The 22660-nt window shown below is 35.1% G+C and overlaps 1 protein-coding gene across 1 annotated transcript in view; it reads right to left on the bottom strand.

The window, feature by feature from the left end:
* Positions 1-1020: 1020 nt before the first annotated feature.
* ABHD18 (abhydrolase domain containing 18) overlaps positions 1021-22660 on the bottom strand; it is a 42497-nt gene continuing 20857 nt past the window's right edge. The window contains exons 4-13 of the mRNA XM_081237242.1: positions 22250-22350; positions 20590-20668; positions 20134-20228; positions 18346-18363; positions 14590-14728; positions 12390-12479; positions 11608-11709; positions 6925-7303; positions 6278-6440; positions 1021-3356 (exon numbers count right to left, since the gene is read on the bottom strand). Of these exons, the coding sequence (XP_081093368.1) occupies positions 3305-3356; positions 6278-6440; positions 6925-7303; positions 11608-11709; positions 12390-12479; positions 14590-14728; positions 18346-18363; positions 20134-20228; positions 20590-20668; positions 22250-22350 (1218 nt within the window). The 3' untranslated portion in view covers positions 1021-3304. The remainder of the gene's footprint in view (positions 3357-6277; positions 6441-6924; positions 7304-11607; positions 11710-12389; positions 12480-14589; positions 14729-18345; positions 18364-20133; positions 20229-20589; positions 20669-22249; positions 22351-22660) is intronic.

The raw sequence follows: 22660 nt of genomic DNA, 5'->3' as shown, positions 1-22660 counted from the left end.
AGCGTGTTTTTCAAAACGTAATGTGTATTTGAACCATCTGGAGATCTTATTCAAATGCAGATTCTGACTCAGTAAGTTTGGGATGGCACCTGAGATTCTGAGTTTCTGACAAGCTCCCAGAGGATGCTGCAAATCTACTGACCACACTTAGAGCAGTAAAGTGGTACGTACTTTAGGTAGGTACTTTATCCAGGTACTGTATATAGGAAAACTTTTATCCCAGCTAGTTTATACACAAATTAAACTTTTTACAGTTGTTTATACAGTTTTTCTTAATTAACACAATCTGGTGAATCTGCCTATTAGCTCTTTCAGTCCTGAGGAAAATCCTTGGGTTTTTGGTCCAACATTTTCTAGTTAAAACTGTTTTCAAAGTCCTTCACACAGTCATTGGTTTCTTAGGATTCTGCCTATAACAGTATTCCTAGAATTAGGTTACTCTGCTCCTGCAAAATGGTCCAAATGTACCTCTTTTCCCTTTGTCTAATCTGCCGTAATCTTTCTTTTATTTCCAAACCGAGTTTCTACAGCAGCCTCTGCTCAGGACCCCCATTCCCAGTCCTATATTCTTATCTCTAGATTTTCATTGTTTGCAGTACATTTACTAGTGTAAATGTAATAATGTGTAATATTACATAATAATGTAATAATATCTAATATCTAATAAATGTAATAATATCTAATATCTAGTAGTGAGTTACACAACATTTAGATTAATCCGTCAGAATGCTGGTTTCCCTGACATCACACATATTTTGGGGGGAAATTTGGCTCTTGTTGTAGATACTGAATACTGTTTTGCTAGAGACTCCTTTGCTTATATTTGTCTTATGTTGTTTGGGTCATAATATTACTAAGAAGGAACAAACATTTAGTTCAAGTTTGGCTATATTAATCAAATGTTACACGGGTTTTCTGCGTTTAGAATAATACCTCTTGAACATAACAAGTGATTAATTTTTAAGACTTTTATTGTGAAGTAAAAAATATTTGGAAATGATTTTAAAAATTTCAGTTATAGAGTCAATAATTCAATAATCTTTATAAAAGAAAGCACCACCTTAAAATTTACATTCATAAGAAACAATCTAAAATGCATATGCTAAAATGATTTAATAGTACTTACAACATTATCAAATCATGAAATTCAGAAACGTTTTTTAACCACAGATCTAAGTCGGGGTGTCAGGCTCAGACGTCTTCAGGGCTAAGTGGGAAACACAAAGTAGTGAAGTAGTCTAATACAAGAGCTCGGAGTCTGGTGGATTATGGCAAACTGGGGAATGCATACCCAGTCTAAAGACTTTTCGAATTCAAAAATTTTGGAGATATTATGCACACTGAATAAAACAACTGTGGGACAAGCTGTCCTGTACTGATTGCCAGTTTGCAACTCTGGGCTAAATGAATTTCTAGCAATTTATGTACCCAATCTTCAAAATGGCAGACAGCACTCCTTTAGGTAGTTGTGTGGATATATTCTTAGAACATCTGGATAAGAGAAGAAATTTTAAAAACACCTCTTTCACATTTATTTGGGAGAAATTAGTTATGCCTAAGAGTAATTAAGCTGAAATGAAATTTCATTCTTTTACCAATAGAAAGTTACATACCATAGTACATTATTGCTTAGTAGGAAATATTTATGTGAAAAATAAAGTACTGGTTTCACTAAAGCCATTGCTCAGAAAGCAATCACCTCATTAAATACATAAGAAAATACTTGTAATTCAGTTAACAACAAGGTTTACTTTATCTTTAAAGGGTATTTTGTTGGAGAACTTTAGTAGATTTCATACTTTCAGTGAAAAGTAAAGGTTCTAATCTGAACATGTAAAATTGCTATAGCTCAAATGGCTGTAACCATGTTTGTTTGTTATGTCAAAGTAGTTTTTACAGAATTTACAACACTGTATGCCATCAGTGACTTCACATTAATCATTTAAAAATAGTTTTTAAAAATTAAGGTGATGGAGGCATTAGAGGGACAAATAAAATCTCCTTTAAAAAGCTACAAAGGCATCTTATAATTCAAATATCCTTACTAGACTAGGAATACATATTTTAAAATAACCCACAGGCACCACACCACATATTTCAAAAAAATAAAACTCAAATATATTTTTTCTAAATCCCAAATATTTTCTACTTTTAAAAACATTTTAGTTCTTGGCTTGAGAAGTTTAACATAAAAAGAAAGCACCAGGAATTCCCTGGCGGTCCAGTGGTTAGGTCTCTGCACTCTTGCTGAGGGCCCAGGTTCAATCCCTGGTCGGGGAACTAATATCCCACAGGCCGTGCAGTGCAGCCAAAAAAGTTTAAAAGTAAAATAAAATAAAAAGAAAGCACCAAGTGTAGCCATATAATATTCCATTTTAAAAAGTTACTAGTTATTATACCTTTTCCGTAAAATAAAGTTTATACAGACAGATCAATTTTATATGTGGCCATTAATTTCTGAAATTAAAAAACCAAAGTTGTTAAGTACTTGGCCTAAAGTTAGATGTTTAGCAAATTCAGAGTTTGTATACAAGAAAATGTTAAGAAACAGTTATTAATTAATGCAATAGGTCTTTCATTATTTCAGTGTTCATGAATTGAATCTTTTCAAGTAGGGGAAAAATGTTTGGCATTTTTTTCTAACCTAATATTTGGCAAAGTTTTAAAGTTTAGCCAAGTCTTATGCATCTTATCTGCATTCTCACATTCAATTTAATTATTAAAAGTACTTAAGTAGAAGCAAAAAGGATTTTTTAGTATTAAAAGTTAAAACTGATTTTACACATGATAAGTATCCATGGCAGAAAATTAAAGTTGAAAATAAGATTATAAATTCACTGTGGATCCATAAAAGAAATAAACATGTTTCTCGAATCAAGTCAATAATAGAAATGTCATGTAAGGGCATATATACAATACAGGGTGACATATTACAAACTAAGTTTGATTTAGCATTTCTTTAAAAACCAATAGGGTTTCTATGAATACATTTGTTTTAAATTAATAAATTATTCATAATTAAAAATTTAAAGTTTACATAAATAGTAACAACAGACTAGATATTGATTTTATGGGATTCCCACAAATAGTACAAAACAGTTCAGCATTATTTCATCCAAATATTGGTTTACAATTATTCAAATGTATTTAAAGATTATAGTTGACTGATCTGTAACACTGAATTCCAGACTAAATTGACAGCAGTTAGATATATAGTGCTATCTGCTTGTTCTTCACATCATCAAAGGATCAAACTCCTTCCGTAAGAAACGTGATGGCTGCACTGGTTACATATGTGATCCCATTAGTTAGCGTATTTACGGAGGAAGCGTTCAAATGCATCATAGATGGCGCGCCTAAAATTAAATATGAAAGAAAAACTACAAGTAATTAGCAAAAAAGGGGGACAGACAGTGTTTTTACTATAAGTTATTTCCAAGTAACCTGTGTCTTGCAAGCTGACCTCCTCTCCAAATATCAATAGCTGTGGAAGAGGCAGGTATGTGAGGCTGAGTGTTTGGATCCATGTAACTTCACCAGTACTGGAAAACTTCAAATGTACTTCCAGCCGATGGTTCATAAATGCCATCTTTTCCTATGAAGCACTTTTTTGTGCCTTTAAATTTATATATGTATACATTTATGAATAAAATATGAAATGATAAAATGAAAAGGAACTGGTTTCTTTTTATTCTGTTACTTGTTGAAAATTAACTGGCTATAGAACTTTTTAAATGTAATATTATTCAATCTACTGCATAGATTATGAAATAGCAACTGAACTTAAAAGCCTTAGTTTCCTACATTAACACCACTAGGTATTGTAGTATTTTAATTGGAAAGGAAGAGTCAAACTGATCTGGCCCAGGTTCATAAGATATTATTTTTAAGGCTTATTTTTTTTCCTATTGTCAAATACATTTTCATTGCAGAAAATTCAGAAAAAGGGAAAAAAGTCATAATCCCATCACTCTAAGATATCTACATTTAATCTTTTCCTACAAGCTTTTTTTTTTAATGCTTATGTCTGTATTTTCACCCAGTTTAAATGATAACTGAGATCATATTAATCCTGTGTTATACTTGTTTGACTAAGCATTTCCCCACATCCTTAAAAAGATATTAAGATTGGTCTTCCCTGGTGGTGCAGTGGTTGAGAGTCTGCCTGCCGATGCAGGGGACACGGGTTCGTGCCCCGGCCAGGGAGGATCCCACATGCCGCGGAGCGGCTGGGCCCCTGAGCCATGGCCGCTGAGCCTGCGCGTCCGGAGCCTGTGCTCCGCAACAGGAGAGGCCGCAACAGTTAGAGGCCCGCATACCGGAAAAAAAAAAAAAAGATATTAAGATTAACTTTAAAATTGGCACCTGCTACAGACTGTGATTTCCAATTTGTTGGAAAGACAAAGCTTTGTATAATGTTTGTGTGTATTTGGCTCAAAAATCTATAAAATGAGGTCTAAGGTTACATACAATATGGCCTTGTGTACATGGTATGAGGAGGGTAAGTAAAGATATACGTATGTATTTTAAATTATTTGAATAGTGTCTTATTCATTTGTATTATCAATCAGTTCTAAATAACTTAACCCAAATTATTAGAGCATATAAAGGATTGGCTTGTTTTATTTTTAAATCTGGGGAATGAATAGCCTGAATTTGTAAAATTCTACTACTCCAATGTCATCTAAACTTTTTTTTTTTTTTCCGGTACGTGGACCTCTCACTGTTGTGGCCTCTCCTGTTGCGGAACACAGGCTCCGGACGCGCAGGCTCAGCAGCCATGGCTCACGGGCCCAGCCGCTCCACAGCATGTGGGATCTTCCAGGACCGGGGCACGAACCCACGTCCCCTGCATTGGCAGGCAGACTCTCAACCACTGCGGCACTAGGGAAGCCCTAAACTTCATTAGTTTTGAAGTGACTAGTGGGGAGTAGGAGAGGCTAAATGGCTTAGCAGTTATTCTACCAGAGCATGTTATTTAATCTTTTTAATTTCCTGTGTTTCTGTGTAAAGGTGATATTAAAAATAACATATGAAACAATTGCTCTAGTACCTGGCACATGTTGCTAGCTAACATTTATCTCTTTTTCAAATGAAGCCTTCAGATTAGCACTTATGAGTTTTTACTGCTGACTTCTATTCTTCCTAATGCCTCTCAGCCACACTCCCACGTAGATACATAAAATAGTAAAAGAAATTTGACAACGATTTACTAAAACAAGCATGTGCGTTCCCTGCATTCACATGTGTAACAGAACTTTAGACTCTTGAGCAACCCTAGCAACACTAAGTACTCACAATTTTCGTTTGTTTTTGTCTTAGTTTTGCTGTGCCAGAGGGTCACTTGAGTACTGGATAAGTAGTCTGCTAACTCACCAACTAACAGGGACTCAAATGCTTGATACATGAGTATTTTTTTTAAAGATCATACTATAAAAAGAAAGGGTTACTATATTCCTGAGGACATTACAGACTTGGAGAATTAGACTGTACCTCAAAAAGGTGATATCTATAAACTGAACTACATAAGCAACAACATACAAAGAATTATTTCTTAGGTTAAAAAGAACTAAAACATGTCAAACATACAGCACACGCAGTCTTCTATTATACCACTATCCAGCTGGCAGTTTTGGAACACTGCACAGGGCACTAGTCTAAGCACTTTATGTGAACTAATTTAACCATTAATGATAAATATTCCAATGATACCTGTTACAATCAAATCTGAATAGAAGTAGAAATAAAACAGCATTATCAAAAAACTAGAATAATAGCAAAAAGACTTTATAAATTTTAGCAAATACCAGAGTCATATAAGGTTATTAACAATAAAACCAGTATTTCACTTCTCTTTTAGGGTTCAATATTCACCTGCTACTGAAAAACATTGCTAGATTATTCCACAGATACTCAGGTCATTCTGAGAGAAGAACATTAGAGTGGAGTGAAAAATTCATGATGAGCCAAAGTGAGTTTTGCAAACCCTAATGTTCCTCCTTACACCCTAAAACACCTGGCTATTAATATTTGAAGAGGGTAAAACCACACAACAAAGCATGCCTATCATATGCTATTTCCTATTTCTCTAGAAGGAAAAGAAAATAAGAAGACAAGATAGGAAAGAGTATCACAATGGGAGAATTGAGAGAGGCAGGAAGGAAATAAGAGGGCTAAAATGTATAATAAAAATACCCAATCTTTATATTTGTTGAGCCAAAAAAGTCCCCAAAACAAACAACAAATAAAGGGACACCTGTTAGACCAATCATCTTACCTGAAGAGTCCTTGTTTAAAAAGATAAGCACTAATATGACCCCCTTCTAGATATCGGATTTCACAACCAGGCCAAATTTCTTGTAGACTTCGAACTCCTGTTCGTGGAATATAGGCATCTTCTTTGGCTTGAACCACTATGATGAGGCTTGGGTCAACTGGAACTAGGTACAGGATTTTTTTAAGATGCAACATATATACTTTTAAGAAGCTCTAAGAATTTTATATAAATACTAGTAATCATATTGGAAAATAAAATACACCATACAATGCAGTAAGTAAAACATTTGCTGAACTAAAACTTTTGCTTATTAAGTTAAAAAATCAACTATACTATACCATAACATTATAATATTCATCTCTAATACAAAATTGAGATGAATATTCTAAAGAAGACACAAAACCCAATGTTTTTAAAGAACTAATAAAATGGTCTTAGATTTTCATGGATAAAATTTAAATATGATACATTTACATAACCAACTTATCTTAGAAAACACATTGTGGAGCCAACAATAAATATATTCTTGAAAATATTAAATTATCTTGTAAAGCATCCTTAAAAATATTTCACATATTTTACATATCATCAGCATGATTATCACATATCATCAGCAAATATTCTCAATTTCACATAAAAATTAATACCTGAGAAATTTGCTACATGAGTACATTCATCCATAACTCCTTTCATAAATATTAAAGATTCTTTCTGAAGAGTGTTTCTTCTTCGTTCTTTACTGAGTAGGTGGTGTGACTGAGGATTACAACGCGTATAACTACTTTTGTTGGTTGAAAGTGTTTGATTGAAGCACCCCATCCTAGAGGTATCTTGCAACAAGAGTCCTTCTGATGTGGCACTGATAGATGTTTTACTAGATTTATGGCACTCAGCAGCTTTTTGGGACACAACTTTGTCCGCCATATCTAAATTTAAAGTTCTAGAAACCAGGTTAAGGTTAGTTAGCTTGTCTGCACTGCTAGGGAAGTGTTTCAGGAACTCTTGTCCCATTTTGAAAGAATCTGTCTGATTATATGAAAGAAAAGAAAATGTCATTTAATATAAAATAGGATTTTATTTAACAACCTTGTTAAAACAGAGAAAACACAAATGTCCATCAATGAATAAATGGATAAACAAAATGTAGTATATACATACAATAGATTATTATTCAATCTTAAAAGGGAATGAAATTCTGACACATGCTACAACATGGATGAACTTTGAAGACATTATGCAAAATGAATAAGCCAGACACAAAAGGACAATATTGTATGATTCCAATTTTATGAGGTACCTAGAGTTCTCAAATTCATACAGACAGAAAGTAGAATGGTAGCTGCCAGGGGGTGGGAAGAGGGGTGAATAGAGTTTTGTTTAATGGGTACAGAGTTTCAGTTTAGGAAGATGAAAAAATTCTGGAGATGGATGGTGGTGATGGTTGCACAACAATGTAAATGTACTTAATACTACTGAACTGTACACTTAAAAATGGTTAAAATGGTAAATTTTATATTGTGTATATTTTACCATAATAAAAACAAAAAGAGAAAAGAGATGTCAAAATTTAACTGAGAATGAAGATAAATGATACTTTATTGCTGAATGTTTCTTACTAAATAGTAAAGAGTATCATTTAGCCTGTGACATGTGTTTTGTTTTGTTTTGGCTTGCAGGATCTCAATTCCCTGACCAGGGATTGAACCTGGGTCCCCAGCAGTGGAAGCATGGAGTCCTAACCACTGGACCTCCAGGGAATTCCCACCTGTGTCATGATTTTTATTGCCAAAGTTTTGAAATCCATGATTTGCTTTAACCTCAGAACTTCTAAAATTCTTATGAGTGCATCCTGGCAGTAATACACCAGCCACCCCAAATCCCTTTCTCAGGCTGAACTAAGAAACATTAAAAATTATCAAGGCTGGACGTCCCTGGTGGTGCGGTGGTTAAGAATCCACCTGCCAATGCAGGGGACACGGTTTTGAGCCCTGGTCCGGGAAGACTCCACATGCCACAGAGCAACTAAGCCCGTGCGCTACAACTATTGAGACTGTGCTCTAGAGCCGGAGAGCCACAACTACTGAGCCCGTGTGTTACAACTACTGAAGCCCATGTACCTAGAGCCCAAGCTCCCCAAAAGAGAAGCCACTGCAATGAGAAGCCCGTGCACCACAGCAAAGAGTAGCCTCCACTCGCCACAACTAGAGAAAGCCCGCATGCAGCAACGAAGACCCAATGCAGCCAAAAAAAAAAAAACTTATAAACACGTTCAATTTCACTTATCCTTAAGTAAATTTTTTTTTTGCTGAGGGATGCAGGATCTTAGTTCCGTGACCAGGGATTGAACCCATGCCCCCTGCAGTAGAAGCGTGGAGTCCTAACTACTGGACGGCACCACCAGGGAAGTCCCTACTTAAGTAAATTAAATAAAAACTATACCAAATTTCCCTGTCTGGTTGGCCAAAAAACCATGTAAGTCTGATAACACACTGAATTTGTGAACTTATGGGGAAACAGACACACATGTTCCTGCTGGTAGTGTAAACTCACACAACTATAATTAGACAAAATCTAAGATTACAACTGCTTATACCCTTCTACTCAGCAACAACATTTCTAGGAATTTGCACTTGTGAACTGATGTATGTACAATGTTACTCATTGCAGAACTGTTTGTTAATAGTGAAGGATGAGAAGCAACATAAATGCCCATCAACAGGATACTGGTTAATAAATCATGGTACATCCGTCCATATAATAGGCTGTTATGCAGCAGTGAAAAAGAAAAAGGAAACATTTGTGTATTGTCCATAAGAAAAGGGAAGAGAGAAAAGTTGAGATTTCTTTCGGTTTGAAAAAGTCCTTGAAATACTAAATAATATAGTGGGTTATTTGTTGACAGAGATAGGACCTAGGCAAACTGGGAACAAGGGTAGGAATCGTTTTACTATATTTCTTTTTATGCTTTTTGATGCTTGAACTATATGACCATACAACCTATTTAAAAAATAAAAGAACGGGGCTTCCCTGGTGGCGCAGTGGTTGAGAATCTGCCTGCCAATGCAGGGGATGCAGGTTCGAGCCGTGGTCTGGGAGGATTCCACATGCCGTGGAGCGGCTAGGCCCGTGAGCCACAACTACTGAGCCTGCGCATCTGGAGCCTGTGCTCTGCAACAAGAGAGTCCACGACAGTGAGAGGCCCACGCACCGTGATGAAGAGTGGCCCCCGCTTGCCACAACTAGAGATAGCCCTCGCACAGAAACGAAGACCCAACACAGCAAAAATTAATTAATTAATTAATAAACTCCTACCCCCAACATCTAAAATAAATAAATAAATAAATAAAAGAACGAAAAATGGATTGAAGGCAAGGGAAAACAAACAAACCACAACAACCTGGTTAGCAGAACAAATCACTAAAGCTATCCAGCTCACAGAAATATAAAAAGGAAGGAAAGGAAGTTTAGTAACATCGGGAAATGGAAGATCAAAGCATCCTAGAATTATTCAGAGCAGTACATCAACAAATTTAATTTCTTTTGATTGGGAATACACAGTTTTTAAAATAAAAAAAGGAAGCTGGCTTGATATTTCTTGAATATTCATAACTGTGAAATAGTTCTAACTAAGACAAAAGGACTCTTGTATACAATCACCAAGAGTCTCAGAGAAAAAGGTCTGGAGAAGAATACACTGTCATTTCAGACAGCCAAAATTTATGAACCTCCCTTAAAAAATGCATGTTAGGTTTTCTCATAAGCTCTCAAATATAAGTATCTTTCTGATTATATGTATAGTGGGACACAGGAACTAGCTAACAGGGAGAGTTATTTTGTAATAAAGTTCTTAGGCAAGTAGTAACTGCCCTTTGAGACTCCGCAAAATAGACCTATTTTACAAGAGTGAGCCCCCCTCCCCCTGCCTCCCTTCCCCCCTCCCCCGCCTTCCCCTTCCCCCACCCCTCCCCCACCCCCACCCCCTCCCCCCACCCTGCCGCCTCCCTCTCCCCCTTCCCCGACCAAGCTGCGCAGCACGCTGGATCTTCTTCCCGACCAGGGGTCAAACCCGTGCCCCTGCAGTAGGCGTGCAGAGTCCTAACCGCTGGACTGCCAGAGAAGTCCCCTAAAAGAGTGAGTTTTATTTTGATGTAATTACAAATAAAAAGTCCTCGTTGATAGTAGAAAGATTCCTTTTTTTCCCTGAGGTTTCTTGAGGTTCTCAGTAACCTTTAAACTGAATGTGCAAAATTTTTAAATTCATGAAAAGAAAAAAACATTTCTGAAAAGAATTGGTCACCTTAGGAGAATAATAGAGAACCAACTAATTTCCCTGATAATTGGTAAATTAAGGTATATGAAATGAACTATGAGGTAACCAAATAATTGATAAGGGAAGTGGCTTTTTTTTAAATCAAAGTATTCCAATTAATAAATGAAAAAAGAGGTTAGAATTAGAGTATCAGCATTTTGCAACACTCAATATAATAGACACAGACATTAAGCATCAACGGCTGCTTACACCACAAAAAAGAGCAGCCACACATTATCTGCTTCCTATACTCCTACCAAAGAATGATAAACTGAGTTTAATCAAGCCTCTAGACCTAGTTGCCAATTTGCAGGCAATAGAGAGCACGGAGGAATATGCTAAAGTGTACCATGAGAATGCAAACAAAAATCTAGACTGTGAGAAACTCTACAGATAAATAGCCCAAATTCTTCAATAGGTAAATTATAAGGAAAAGAAAAGTATGAAAGGGAACTTATAGATAAAAGACACTTAAAAGACCCATAAAATAAAAGAACTGAAGTGTCCAGGGATGCATATTTGACAGAAGGAAGTCATCACTGTAAAAATCAGGATAATGATAACTAAATAGTAGGGGGAGAAAGGTCTTCTGATTAGGACACGTGAAAGTGGTTTGTGGGTTGGGTGCTAAGTTCTGAGCTGGGTGGTCAAGTTCTATTCAAATGTGTTAGCTATTTAATAAATGTAATAAGCTATGCACTTGCTTTGCATGATTTTCTATATTTTATTTTAAAATGAAGAATTTTATTAAGTAAAAAATAGTACTGTTTTTTAAAAATCTGCAATTCAGGGAATTCCCTGGCAGTCCAGTGGTTAGGACTCCGCGCTCTCATTGCTGAGGGCTGGGTTCAATCCCTGGCTGGGGAACTAAAATCTCACAAGTCACGTGGAGCGGTCACACACAAAAAAGTTATATATGTTAAAAAAACAAAACAAAACTGCAATTCTTTTTAAAAATCTGAATCATTAAACATGATCAACATTTCCCCCACAATGTTCTGCAGAAGTTAAAAATACTTACTCCACAATATTCAAGCATGTGAATAATTTCTTCTTCATAAACTGTCTGTGTATAATACTGCTTTTCTAGCTCCCTCCAGTTAATCGATTTACTTAGCACGCCCTGCAATAACAAACTAAATTAAGATCAAATCACACGTATAAAGCATGTTGTCCAATAGTTTTTATTATTATTACTGTGCAGAAAAAACTTAACAAAACAGACTTGAGATTTCCTATCTTTAAACAAGCCTGCTTGTGAGGTTGGCCCTTGACTAGAGTCTGGTAACTTGACTAGTAAACAGTTCTTTACCCTGATATAAAACTTCCAAAATGATAAAGTGAGTCACTGTGCCTAAACTGCTTATACAAACAATGTAGTTTCTACTGAACACCTGATTTCCTTCTGGAATTTAGTACATGCTAGGCAGAGGGTGCCTAAGCGACTGATATAAAGCGACTGATATAAACCCTGGACTCCTAGGCTCAAATGAGCTTCACTGATGGACAACACTTTGCACATATTGTCATAACTCATTGCTGAGGGAATTAAACACAACCTGAGAGACTCTACTGGAAGTTTATGCCTGGTTTCCTCTGGACTTTGCCCTGTGTGCCTTTTCCCTTGATTGATTTTGTAGTGTATCCTTTTGCTGCAATAAGTTTTAATTGTGAGTACGGCTATATACTGAGTCCTGTGATTCCTTCCAGTGAATCAGCAAGCCTGGGGGTGATTGTGGAACCCTGCAAGCAATTACCGTTAATTGTATATAATTATCTAAACATTAATTGCAATTAAATTACCGTAGTGAAGACCCCAGATGCTGTGGACCAAGACAGACATGGAATCAGTGGCATGGGCTTAGGCCAGCTGGATACTGCTAAGGAAGCCATCTGTAACATGATAACAGAGAGATTCAGTTTAAAGTTTACATTCACTAAAATGAAAAATATTTAATATTAAGAAGTACTTTGTATAGTAGTTGATGAGATAAGACATGAACACAAAGTCTCTTAAACACTCATGAGAATGTCTAGCAAACTCTCCAAATTCCCCAAACCATAAAACTCAACAATGACATATAACTGCTCCCTAAAAAAGCAATAAAATGTATTAGGAAATTTTAAATACCTTAAGACCCATCACAGAAAGCTACTTTCTACTGATAAATATAGAGCAAACATGCTGGGATGTAGATCCTGGGCAGTAGGCTAAGCACACTCATTATGTAAGTGACCTGCTCAGATAGAGCAAAATCTCAACCATAAAATCTCAGGCTTTCGACTGAAAGATGTCAAGAATTTGGTGAACTACAAAGCAGATTATAACTGATATAAACTGATATAAAATGATGTAATACGTTTAGAGAAGGGAAATGTTATTTTTGGCTAGAGGAATCAGAGAAAGCTTCATGAAATGGTTGAGTCTTTTAGGGGAAATGAAAGATGGGGTGTGGTCTTCCATATAAAGGAGACAGTATAATCAAAGGCAAGATGGTGAGAAACACAGGGTCTGGTAGGGAAACAGGCAATATACTTCAGTTATGCTGGTCAGTAGGGCACATGTGGCCAATGGGGTAGGGGAGATAGGTAGGGCTAGAAAGACTGATCAGGATCAGATTAGAGGTCGCTTTGTTCTGTAGATAATGGGGAATTAATAAAGAGACCTGAGCAAAGGAGTGTTATTGTCAAGTGATTCAATGAAGCTAAATAGTATTTTATAACATTGATTAGAGAGGGTGAGATTTGAGGTAGGGAAACCAGTTTATGTAGTAGTCCAGCTGACAGTTATAACACTCCAACCTAGGTCATAACAATGGAAACACTACGAGTTAGGAAAAGAAATCCTTTCCCACTCTTCAGTTTCACTGTCTTTAGTTGTTTTGAATTTGAGTTTTTGAAGCTAATTTTATCAGTTTCACTCTTTGGTAGTTGTTTTGAATTTGAGTAAGGTTTTACACTTAATTTTATAATTCAAATGACTTACACAATATATTTTAAGGTACTGTATGACTAATATGTCCAAAAAATGAACCAGAGCATGTTCCTGGCCCTCAATGAATCAATTGCTTTATAGAGAAAACAGACTGCTAGACAAGTAATCACAGTAAAATGAAATAAGTACGTGTTATTGAGAAACGAAGTATAGTCTGGGATAAGGCTGGGAATCCGGAAGAGTTTCTCACAGGAAGTAAGCTCTAATCTGGAAGCGGAAGGACAAGTTCTTACTCGGCCAGGTGAAAGGGAATGAGGGAGCACTAGATGGGTGCCAGCACCTGGCATAGCTAGTGCCCAGTTCAATAGCAAAACCTGTGGAAGGTTTTAAGCAGGAGAGAGCAGAGCAGATTTAGGAAGACCACTCTAGTTAACAGTGTGGAGAAAAAGCCTTAAGAAAAAGGTTAAGGAGTGAAAAGACTAGACAGAGAAACCAGTTAGGAGGCCGTTTTAGTACACTCTAGAAAGCAAAGGTAAAACAGCTTGATGGAGAGAAGAGATAAAGGAAAAGTGTCTTCCAAATTAGCTATCTTCACCAATTTAACAGCAAAATAAGGCATTTATAGTTGACACTTGAAGTTAAGTTTATAATCAACTTTTAATAAAATATTAAATCTAACACCTGAGATATAGCTGTGGAGTAAGTAGTATAATCAGTGTCTACATAAATCATACAAAAAATATCATTACTTCATAATTGGAATGAAAGTTTAGAATCTGTTTCTGCTTTCACCAAAACTAAAATTAATTCTACACCTAAAGTGAATTTTTAAATAAATAGATTCCCTAGATCTTCCCCCCACCTCCCACACTGTACAGCCCCTTTCAGTGCTCACAGCCCACAGGTAAGGAGACTGGGCAATGGTTCAAGGCTGCAATTTTCTCTGGCATGTGTACACTATGAGAGGCTCACAGAGGAGGATGTGCCATAAATCCATTAATTTGTTTGATTCCCTAGATTTTATAAACATAACCACAATTAAATATCAATTAAAATGAAAATGCTTACGTGTCCTCCCATGGATATTCCGGTCATTCCTAGAGGTCCATAACCCTCCCTCTCCAGCCAGTGCAAGAGAGCTGCAGATTCTAAAACAAGAGCTCCTCCCATCACAAAAAGATCAGACACGTTTTTTAAGCTGGACCTTCTAGCCTCACAAAACAAAAGAGAAAATTATTTATTTTATGTATTTACATTATAATATATGCAAACTTACAACAGGCAGACAGAATACATGTTTTTCCTTTAAAGGACCAGATAGCTAAGTAAAACAATGGAATAAATGGATGGAATTGGAATGCTGCTAACATTGTTCTGCATATTAATCACCTAAAACTTATTTTTTTAAAAAGCTGTATCTAGGGACTTCTCTGGTGGTACAGTGGTTAAGGATCTGCCTGCCAATGCAGGGGACATGGGTTCAAGCCCTGGTCCAGGAAGATCCCACATGCTGCGGAGCAACTAAGCCCATGCGCCACAACTACTGAGCCTGCGCTCTAGAGCCCGTGAGCCACAATTGCTGAAGCCTGCATGCCTAGAGCCTGTGCTCCACAACAAGAGAAGCCACCACAATGAGAAGCCCACACACCACAACAAAGAGTAGCCCCCACTCGCTGCAACTAGAGGAAGCCTGTGCACAGCAAGGAAGACCCAACGCAGCCAAAAATAAATTAAAAAAAAAAAAAAAAGCTGTGTCTGCTCTACAACATATAATTTTCATTGAGTTTCAACTACCAAACTATTTTAAAGTCCAGAAAAGAATGTCTTATTTACTTGATATAACTTAAAACTGTTAAAATATGTATGAGAAAATAATATTTCTATACTGTCAATTTTTCATTAAATTACCACTATTGATATAAGGAAAAACAAATTTATAGTTGTCCCTTCTAAGAAAAAAATAATTACAATAGAACATAAAGCACATTTTTTTAAAGCAGTGTAAAATAATTCACCTAATACTAGGCATTTTTCACAGAACTAGAGCAAAAAATTTTTTAATTTATATGGAAACACAAAAGACCCCGAATAGCTAAAGCAATCTTCAGAAAGAAAAATGGAGCTGGAGGAAGTAGACTCCAGCTGATCAAAACAGTATGGTACCGGCACGAAAACAGAAATACAGATCAATGGAATATGATAGAAAGCCCAGAAATAAACTCATGCACCTATGGTCATTTAATCTATGACAAGGGAGGCAAGAATATACAATGGAGAAAAGACAGTCTCTTCAATAAGTGGTGCTGGAAAAACTGGACAGCTACATGTAAAAGAATGAAATTAGAATATTCTCTAACACCATACACAAAAATAAACTCAAAATGGATTAAAGACCTAAATGTAAGACCAGGTACTATAAAACTCTTGGAGGAAAACATAGGCAGAACACCCTGACATAAATCGCAGCAATATCTTTTTCTATCCATCTCCTAGAGTAATGGAAATAAAAACAAAAATAAACAAATGGGACCTAATTAAACTCAAAAGCTTTTCCACAGCAAAGGAAACCATAAACAAAACAAAAAGACAACCCACAGAATGGGAGATAATATTTGCAAAGAAAGCAACTGACAAGGGATTAATCTCCAGAATACACAAACAGCTCTTACAGCTCTGTGTCAAAAAAACAAACAATCCAATCAAAAAATAGGCAAAAGATCTAAATAGACATTCCTCCAAAGAAGACATACAGATGGCCAAAAAGCACATGATAAGATGCTCAACATCACTAATAATTAGAAAAATGCAAATCAAATCCGCAGTGAGGTATCACCTCACACCAGTCAGAATGGCCATCAGCAAAAAGTCTACAAACAATAAATGCTGGAGAGGGTGTGGAGAAAAGGGAACCCACTTATACTGTTGGTGGGAATGTAAATTGGTACAACCTCTATGGAGAACAGTATGGAGGTTCCTTAAAAAACTTAAAATATAACTACCATATGATCCAGCGATCCCACTCCTGGGCATATCCAGAGAAAACCATAATCTGAAAGGATACATGCACCCCAATGTTCATTGCAGCACTATTTACAATAGCTAAGACATGGACGCAACCTAAATGTCCATCAACAGAGGAGTGGATAAAGAAGATGTGGTATATATATATATATATATATATATATATATAATGGAATATTACTCAGCCATAAAAATGAAATAATGCCATTTGCAGCAACATGGATGGACCTCAAGATTATCAAATTAAGTGAAGCAAGTCATACCGAGAAAGACAAATAGCATATGATATCAGTCATATGTGGAATCTAATTTAAAAGAAGATACAAATAAACTTATTTACAAAACAGAAACAGACTTACAGATATCAAAAACACACTTACAGTTACCAAAGGGGAAATGTGGCGGGGGAGGGATAAATCAGGAGCTTGGGATGAACATACACACACTATTATACATAAGATAGATAACCGGGACTTCCCTGGTGGTGCAGTGGTTAAGAATCCGCCTGCCAGGGCTTCCCTGGTGGCGCAGAGGTTAAGAATCCACCTGCCAATGCAGGGGACACGCGTTTGAGCTCTGGTCTGGGAAGATCCCACATGCCACGGAGCAACTAGGCCCGTGTGCCACAACTACTGAGCCTGCACTCTAGAGCCTGTGAGCCTAGAGCACGTGCTCTGCAACAAGAGAAGCCACCGCAATGAGAAGCCCGTGCACTGCAACGAAGAGCAGCCCCTGCTTGCCACAACTAGAGAAAGCCTGCGTGCAGCAACAAAGACCCAACGCAGCCAAAAATAAAAAAATAAATAAATTTAAATTAAGAAGAAAAAGATAGATAACCAACAAGGACTTACTGTATAGCACAGGGAACTCTACTCAATATTCTGTGATAACCTATGTGAGAAAAGAATCTAAAAAATAGTGAATAGATGTATTTGTATAACTGACTCACTTTGCTGTACAGCAGAAACTAACACAACGTTGTAAATCAATTATACTCAAATAAAATTAAAATCTTAAAAAAAGAAACAAGGCAACAACAACAAAAAATAAAATAAATAGCAATGTAAAAGAATTCAAATACTAGGCTCATGTATTACCGAAATCTTAAATGTTGCTTATTTTCACAAAATACATGATTTATGAATATAATGTTAGAAAATTTTTATAATACATGTTTTGATTAATTTAAATACACACCAATTCAATTGAAACTTTCTGTTTTAGAAACTGATTTTACATAAGTGCATTTCTTTATAAGAAGCACTTAAATATATATTTTTAGAATCCAGAACTATTCTTATATAATTATAAAAAATATGATTTTATTACTAAAGTGACCAAGTTACAATCTATCTTTTTAAGTCTTTATTGAATTTGTTACAATATTGCTTCTGTTTTATGTTTTGTTTTGTTTTGTTTTGTTTTTTTGCTGCGAGGCATGTGGGATCTTAGCTCCTTGACCAGGGATCGAACCCACACCCCCTGCATTGGAAGGTGAAGTTTTAACCACTGAACTGCCAGGGAAGTCCCTATAATCTATTTTTTAAAATTTAATTCATATAAAGACATACTCACATAATTAGCTCCTATATGAAACCTTGCCAAAGTGTACAAAAATTCATTTTCTTAATGGTTATTTATTATACGCCCATGTAGAATAATTATGTGCAAAGATCCAGGTACCACAAGAATGCAAGGGGGCCAGAATTCTGTTTTTCAGAAAAGATGGTTAGGCTACCAAAAATTTTAAGATGGCTGAAAATTCAGCATAAAGAATGGAAAATGAAGATAACACATACTTACATTTGGTCCTTGGGTTTCCTGCAGCCATTTAAGAATGTGGGTCAAAGAGAAAGTTTTTAAATAATTAAACACACTCTGTGTCTCGAAACACATTAACTTAAGCAAAATGGTTAAACCTGAAGGCAATTTAATGCTGAAATAACTATTTTCCAAATAGGCTGTTTAGGAGTTCTCAGGTTTTTCAACTTAATTATTTTTCTTTTTTTAAAAAGCTTCATTGAGACATAATCACATACCATACAATTCACCCATCTAAAGTGTACAATTCAATATTTTTAGTAATTCAACAGGGTTGTGTAATCCCCAACTTAATTTTAAAATAAAGTTTATTGGTTTCTTTTTTTCACTTATAAAAAAATCTAGAAAAGCCAGAAAATCATGTTAGAAGAAAAACTATTTTATCTACAGACAACCATATTAATATTTTGTTGTATTTCTTTCCAAAATTTTCCCTTAGGCACAGTTTCCAAATAGAAAATAATGGATTTTCTATTTTAGGTTTTTTGCATACCTATGCCATACCATAGAGTTTTATATCTTTTTGCATTATAAATACTTTTCATTCATTACTGTAAACTTTTTAATAATAACTGTTAAAATTTACTGCATCCTTATTATTTACCAGTATTAACTATTCTAATACTCTGAATTATTCCCATTTACCAAGGAAAAGTTGAGGTACTAAGAGGTTAACTAACAGGTTCAAGGTCATACAAGTAGTCAGTGGTAAAGTAATAAACATAACACAACCAACTGTACAACATTCCAATGCTATGAACCACAATTTACGTAACCATTTTTCTATTGTTATACATTTAAGCTATTTCTAACGTTTTACTTTTATAAGTTATAAGCTATTAAATATCTTTCCTCTTTTCTATCATTTTCTCTTTTCTTAATATTTTATCCTTAGAATAAACTTCCCAGAATCAAAATGTCAAGGGATGTGAGATTTTTTTTTTTTTTTTTTTTTTTTTTTTTGCGGTACGCGGGCCTCTCACTGTTGTGGGCTCTCCCGTTGCGGAGCACAGGCTCCGGACGCGCAGGCTCAGCGGCCATGGCTCACGGGCCCAGCCGCACCGCGGCATGTGGGATCTTCCCGGACCGGGGCACGAGCCCGTGTCCCCTGCATCGGCAGGCGGACTCTCAACCACTGCGCCACCAGGGAAGCCCGGGATGTGAGATTTTTAAAGGTTCCTGATGCATATAGTAAAAATGCTTTCCCAAAGGGTTGAACTGATTTTCACAGTCATCAGTAACAAGAGTGCCCATTTCACAATAGCCTTATGACTACTGTGTTTTATTTTTTAAATCTTTTGTAACTGTTCTTTTAACTTTACATTTCTCTTATTACCAGCAACGCTGAACATTTCTTTATATCTGTGCATCAGTTTCATTTCTTCTTCTGGGAATAGTCTGACATAATCTTGAAAATTAAGTAAAGAACTGTTCTAAACCTCAACTGATATTTAAATGTAAATGTGTTTAAAACATGAGGGTTTCCTTAATAAGTCAAACACTTGACTTATTAATATTAAAATCCAGTATAAATCTCAAAAGAAACAGAAGAGCAGTTTATCTTCATTATACAACAGAAGCAAAATCCTTAAATTGCCTTTTAAAAAGGTGTGAAACAATTTTTCACTTCTTTTCATTCTTGCTTCTTAATTCTTAAGCATTTTCTGAACTGACTAAATTTAACTGGTTTAGAAAAGCTGGTTACTATCATTCCTTTTGATGACTAAATCTATAAATAAATAAATAAGAGAAAAGATTTCTAGGTATCACAAAAGGATATAATAAGGGTTTTCTAACAGCAAAGAAGCCATTCGGGCTTCTTTAATCATAGGACGAGCCATTAGTGTTCGTCGTCTCCAGTAATGCTGAGGAAAGAAAAGATGATGTACTTAGAGAATATAATAGATAAATTAGGAGTGTGGGATTAACATATACACACTACTATATATAAAATAGATAAACAACAAGGACCTGCTGTATAGCATCAGGAACTCTACTCAATATTCTGTAATAACCTGTATGGGAAAAGAATCTACAAAAGAATGGATATATGTACATGTATAACTGACTCACTTTGCTGTACACCTGAAACTAACACAATATTGTAAATCAACTGTACTCTAATATAAAATTAAAATTAAATTAAATTAAAAAATATAATAACCACATCTGTTAAGGAGAGCAACTTAACAAATTAGGGATTAAGATGTTATAATAAAGTCTTACATGATCTCCTGTTCCAGCAAGATGAATGCATACAGGTCTATATTTGCTGTTCCATTCTTTAGGCACAATAAATTGGAACCTATTTAAAATAAAACACATCAGTGAAACTAAAAGCCTTTTAATACAAACTTTGAATTCTTAAAAGTGTCATAATTAAATTATTTGGGAGAAAAGGTCATTCAGAATTTTGACATTCAAACTGTAATTGACTTGCTGTTTTCCATGTCCTGTTGGATGAAAGTACAGGTGCTTTATGGCATGATTATTCATCTATAAATTCTATTTCAATAGATATTAGCAATGTAGAATTGTGTATTTAAAATATCATGATCATTTAGTAGTTTAAAAAATCTGAGTTTTCAGGCACTGATGAATTTTCATTATCATTTATTTATTTATTAAAATGCATTAAAATTCTGTTATAATGGTTATGGGAATGTAATAAAAATAAACATATGTTTTGGTAGAAAAACAAAACAAAACTGTAATTGACTGATTAAACTAATGTTTGCCCAACTGGCAACAAAGATACTGTAAATTTGCTTGGTGTTACGGTATTAAAAATTCAATTACAATATAAGAACAGAATTTATTGCAATCATTTTTACCTTATTCAATATCACAACTTTATATATGCATAATGAAATTTTCTTATTTTTAAAGACATCAATATATATGATTAAGTCCTAGAAAAACAATTCTTTAGATAGTTCCACTTTTTCTCCTTGCAGGAATAATGCTTGGCTGTACAAGCTGTTGATATCAATAACATAGTTCATGTTATCTTTTTTCAACTTGGAGTGTATAACAGGATCTGATTTATTAAAACTTTTATGTTTGGAGGTAAAAGCAAACCACACCAGAAAAAATATAGTCTTCTCTATTTGTAATCTTCTTATCGTAGTATCTTAGTCCTCTCATTCAATGTTTTTTCCTATATGACTTCTTTTTTTTATCATTGTAGTAAAATATATATAACATAAAATTTACCATTTTTACCATTTTTAAGTGTACAGTTCAGTGACATTAAGTACACTTACATTGTTATGCAATCACTACCACCATCCATCTTCAGAACTTTTTTATCTTCCCAAACTGAGTTACTTCTCCTTTCAATTTCCTTAGCAGTTGACATTTTGGAATTATTATCACAGTAGAACACTGCACTCTGTCAGCTCAAGGTTTGACCTTAGGCGGTTGTGTTCTCAGGCAACATAAACCTGAATTCTGAGCTTACTTTGCCTGGGCAAGGGAAAATATCACTACTTATCTATTGTCAATAAATTGTTGAATAGAACATAGACAAGAAAATTTAGGATGGTTTAATGATTATATCTGTTTTGTGCTCATGAAAACTAACTCTTAATTTTCAGTTTCATAATCAAAACTACCAACGTTAACAACTCTGCTTCATTTAGCATTCCCAGCACTGTCCTGCTTCTTGAAATTTTGAAGATTAAGCTGATAACAACTTAAGTTCAAATGTATACTAAAGTTCTGTATTTTTATTCCATCCCACCCCACATTTAATGGAAAAATGCTAAATAATTATTGCAATTAATAATAAATAATTTGAAATAATATGGCATTGATATTATTGTAATTGTATAAATGAACGTAAACAACCTACTACTTTAACTTTCTGAATAAAAATACTTACCTTGCAATAACAGATTCAACTGGCATGATATCAGGCACATAGTGGGCCATGGGGGAAACAAAGTGTCCATCTAGGATCTTACAGTCTGACTGCTCTTCAATCTAAAAAAAAGCAAAACCAAGATGTATACACAATGACAGTGGTATCTAGGTCTATCATAGATGTTTTCTGTTAAAAAGTTCTATTCAATTGTAACTTTTTTTTTAGTGCCTACTAAGTACCCTTTTGCTCCATTCTGCTTTCTAAAGGCTCCTACACACATTTCATTTCCTTCTACGTTCTCTACTTGAGTCTACTTGGGAAGACAAACTATAAGTAAACCTTATTTGTACAATGACATACAATAACAAAATAAAATATTTGTTACAAGAATTCAACAATATAAAGATAAATATAAAAACAATTTACAAA

This window comes from Mesoplodon bidens (assembly GCF_964165515.1).
Source record: "Mesoplodon bidens genome assembly, chromosome: 1".
Classification (NCBI taxonomy): domain Eukaryota; kingdom Metazoa; phylum Chordata; class Mammalia; order Artiodactyla; family Ziphiidae; genus Mesoplodon; species Mesoplodon bidens.
This window is presented reverse-complemented; position numbering and strand designations above follow the sequence as displayed.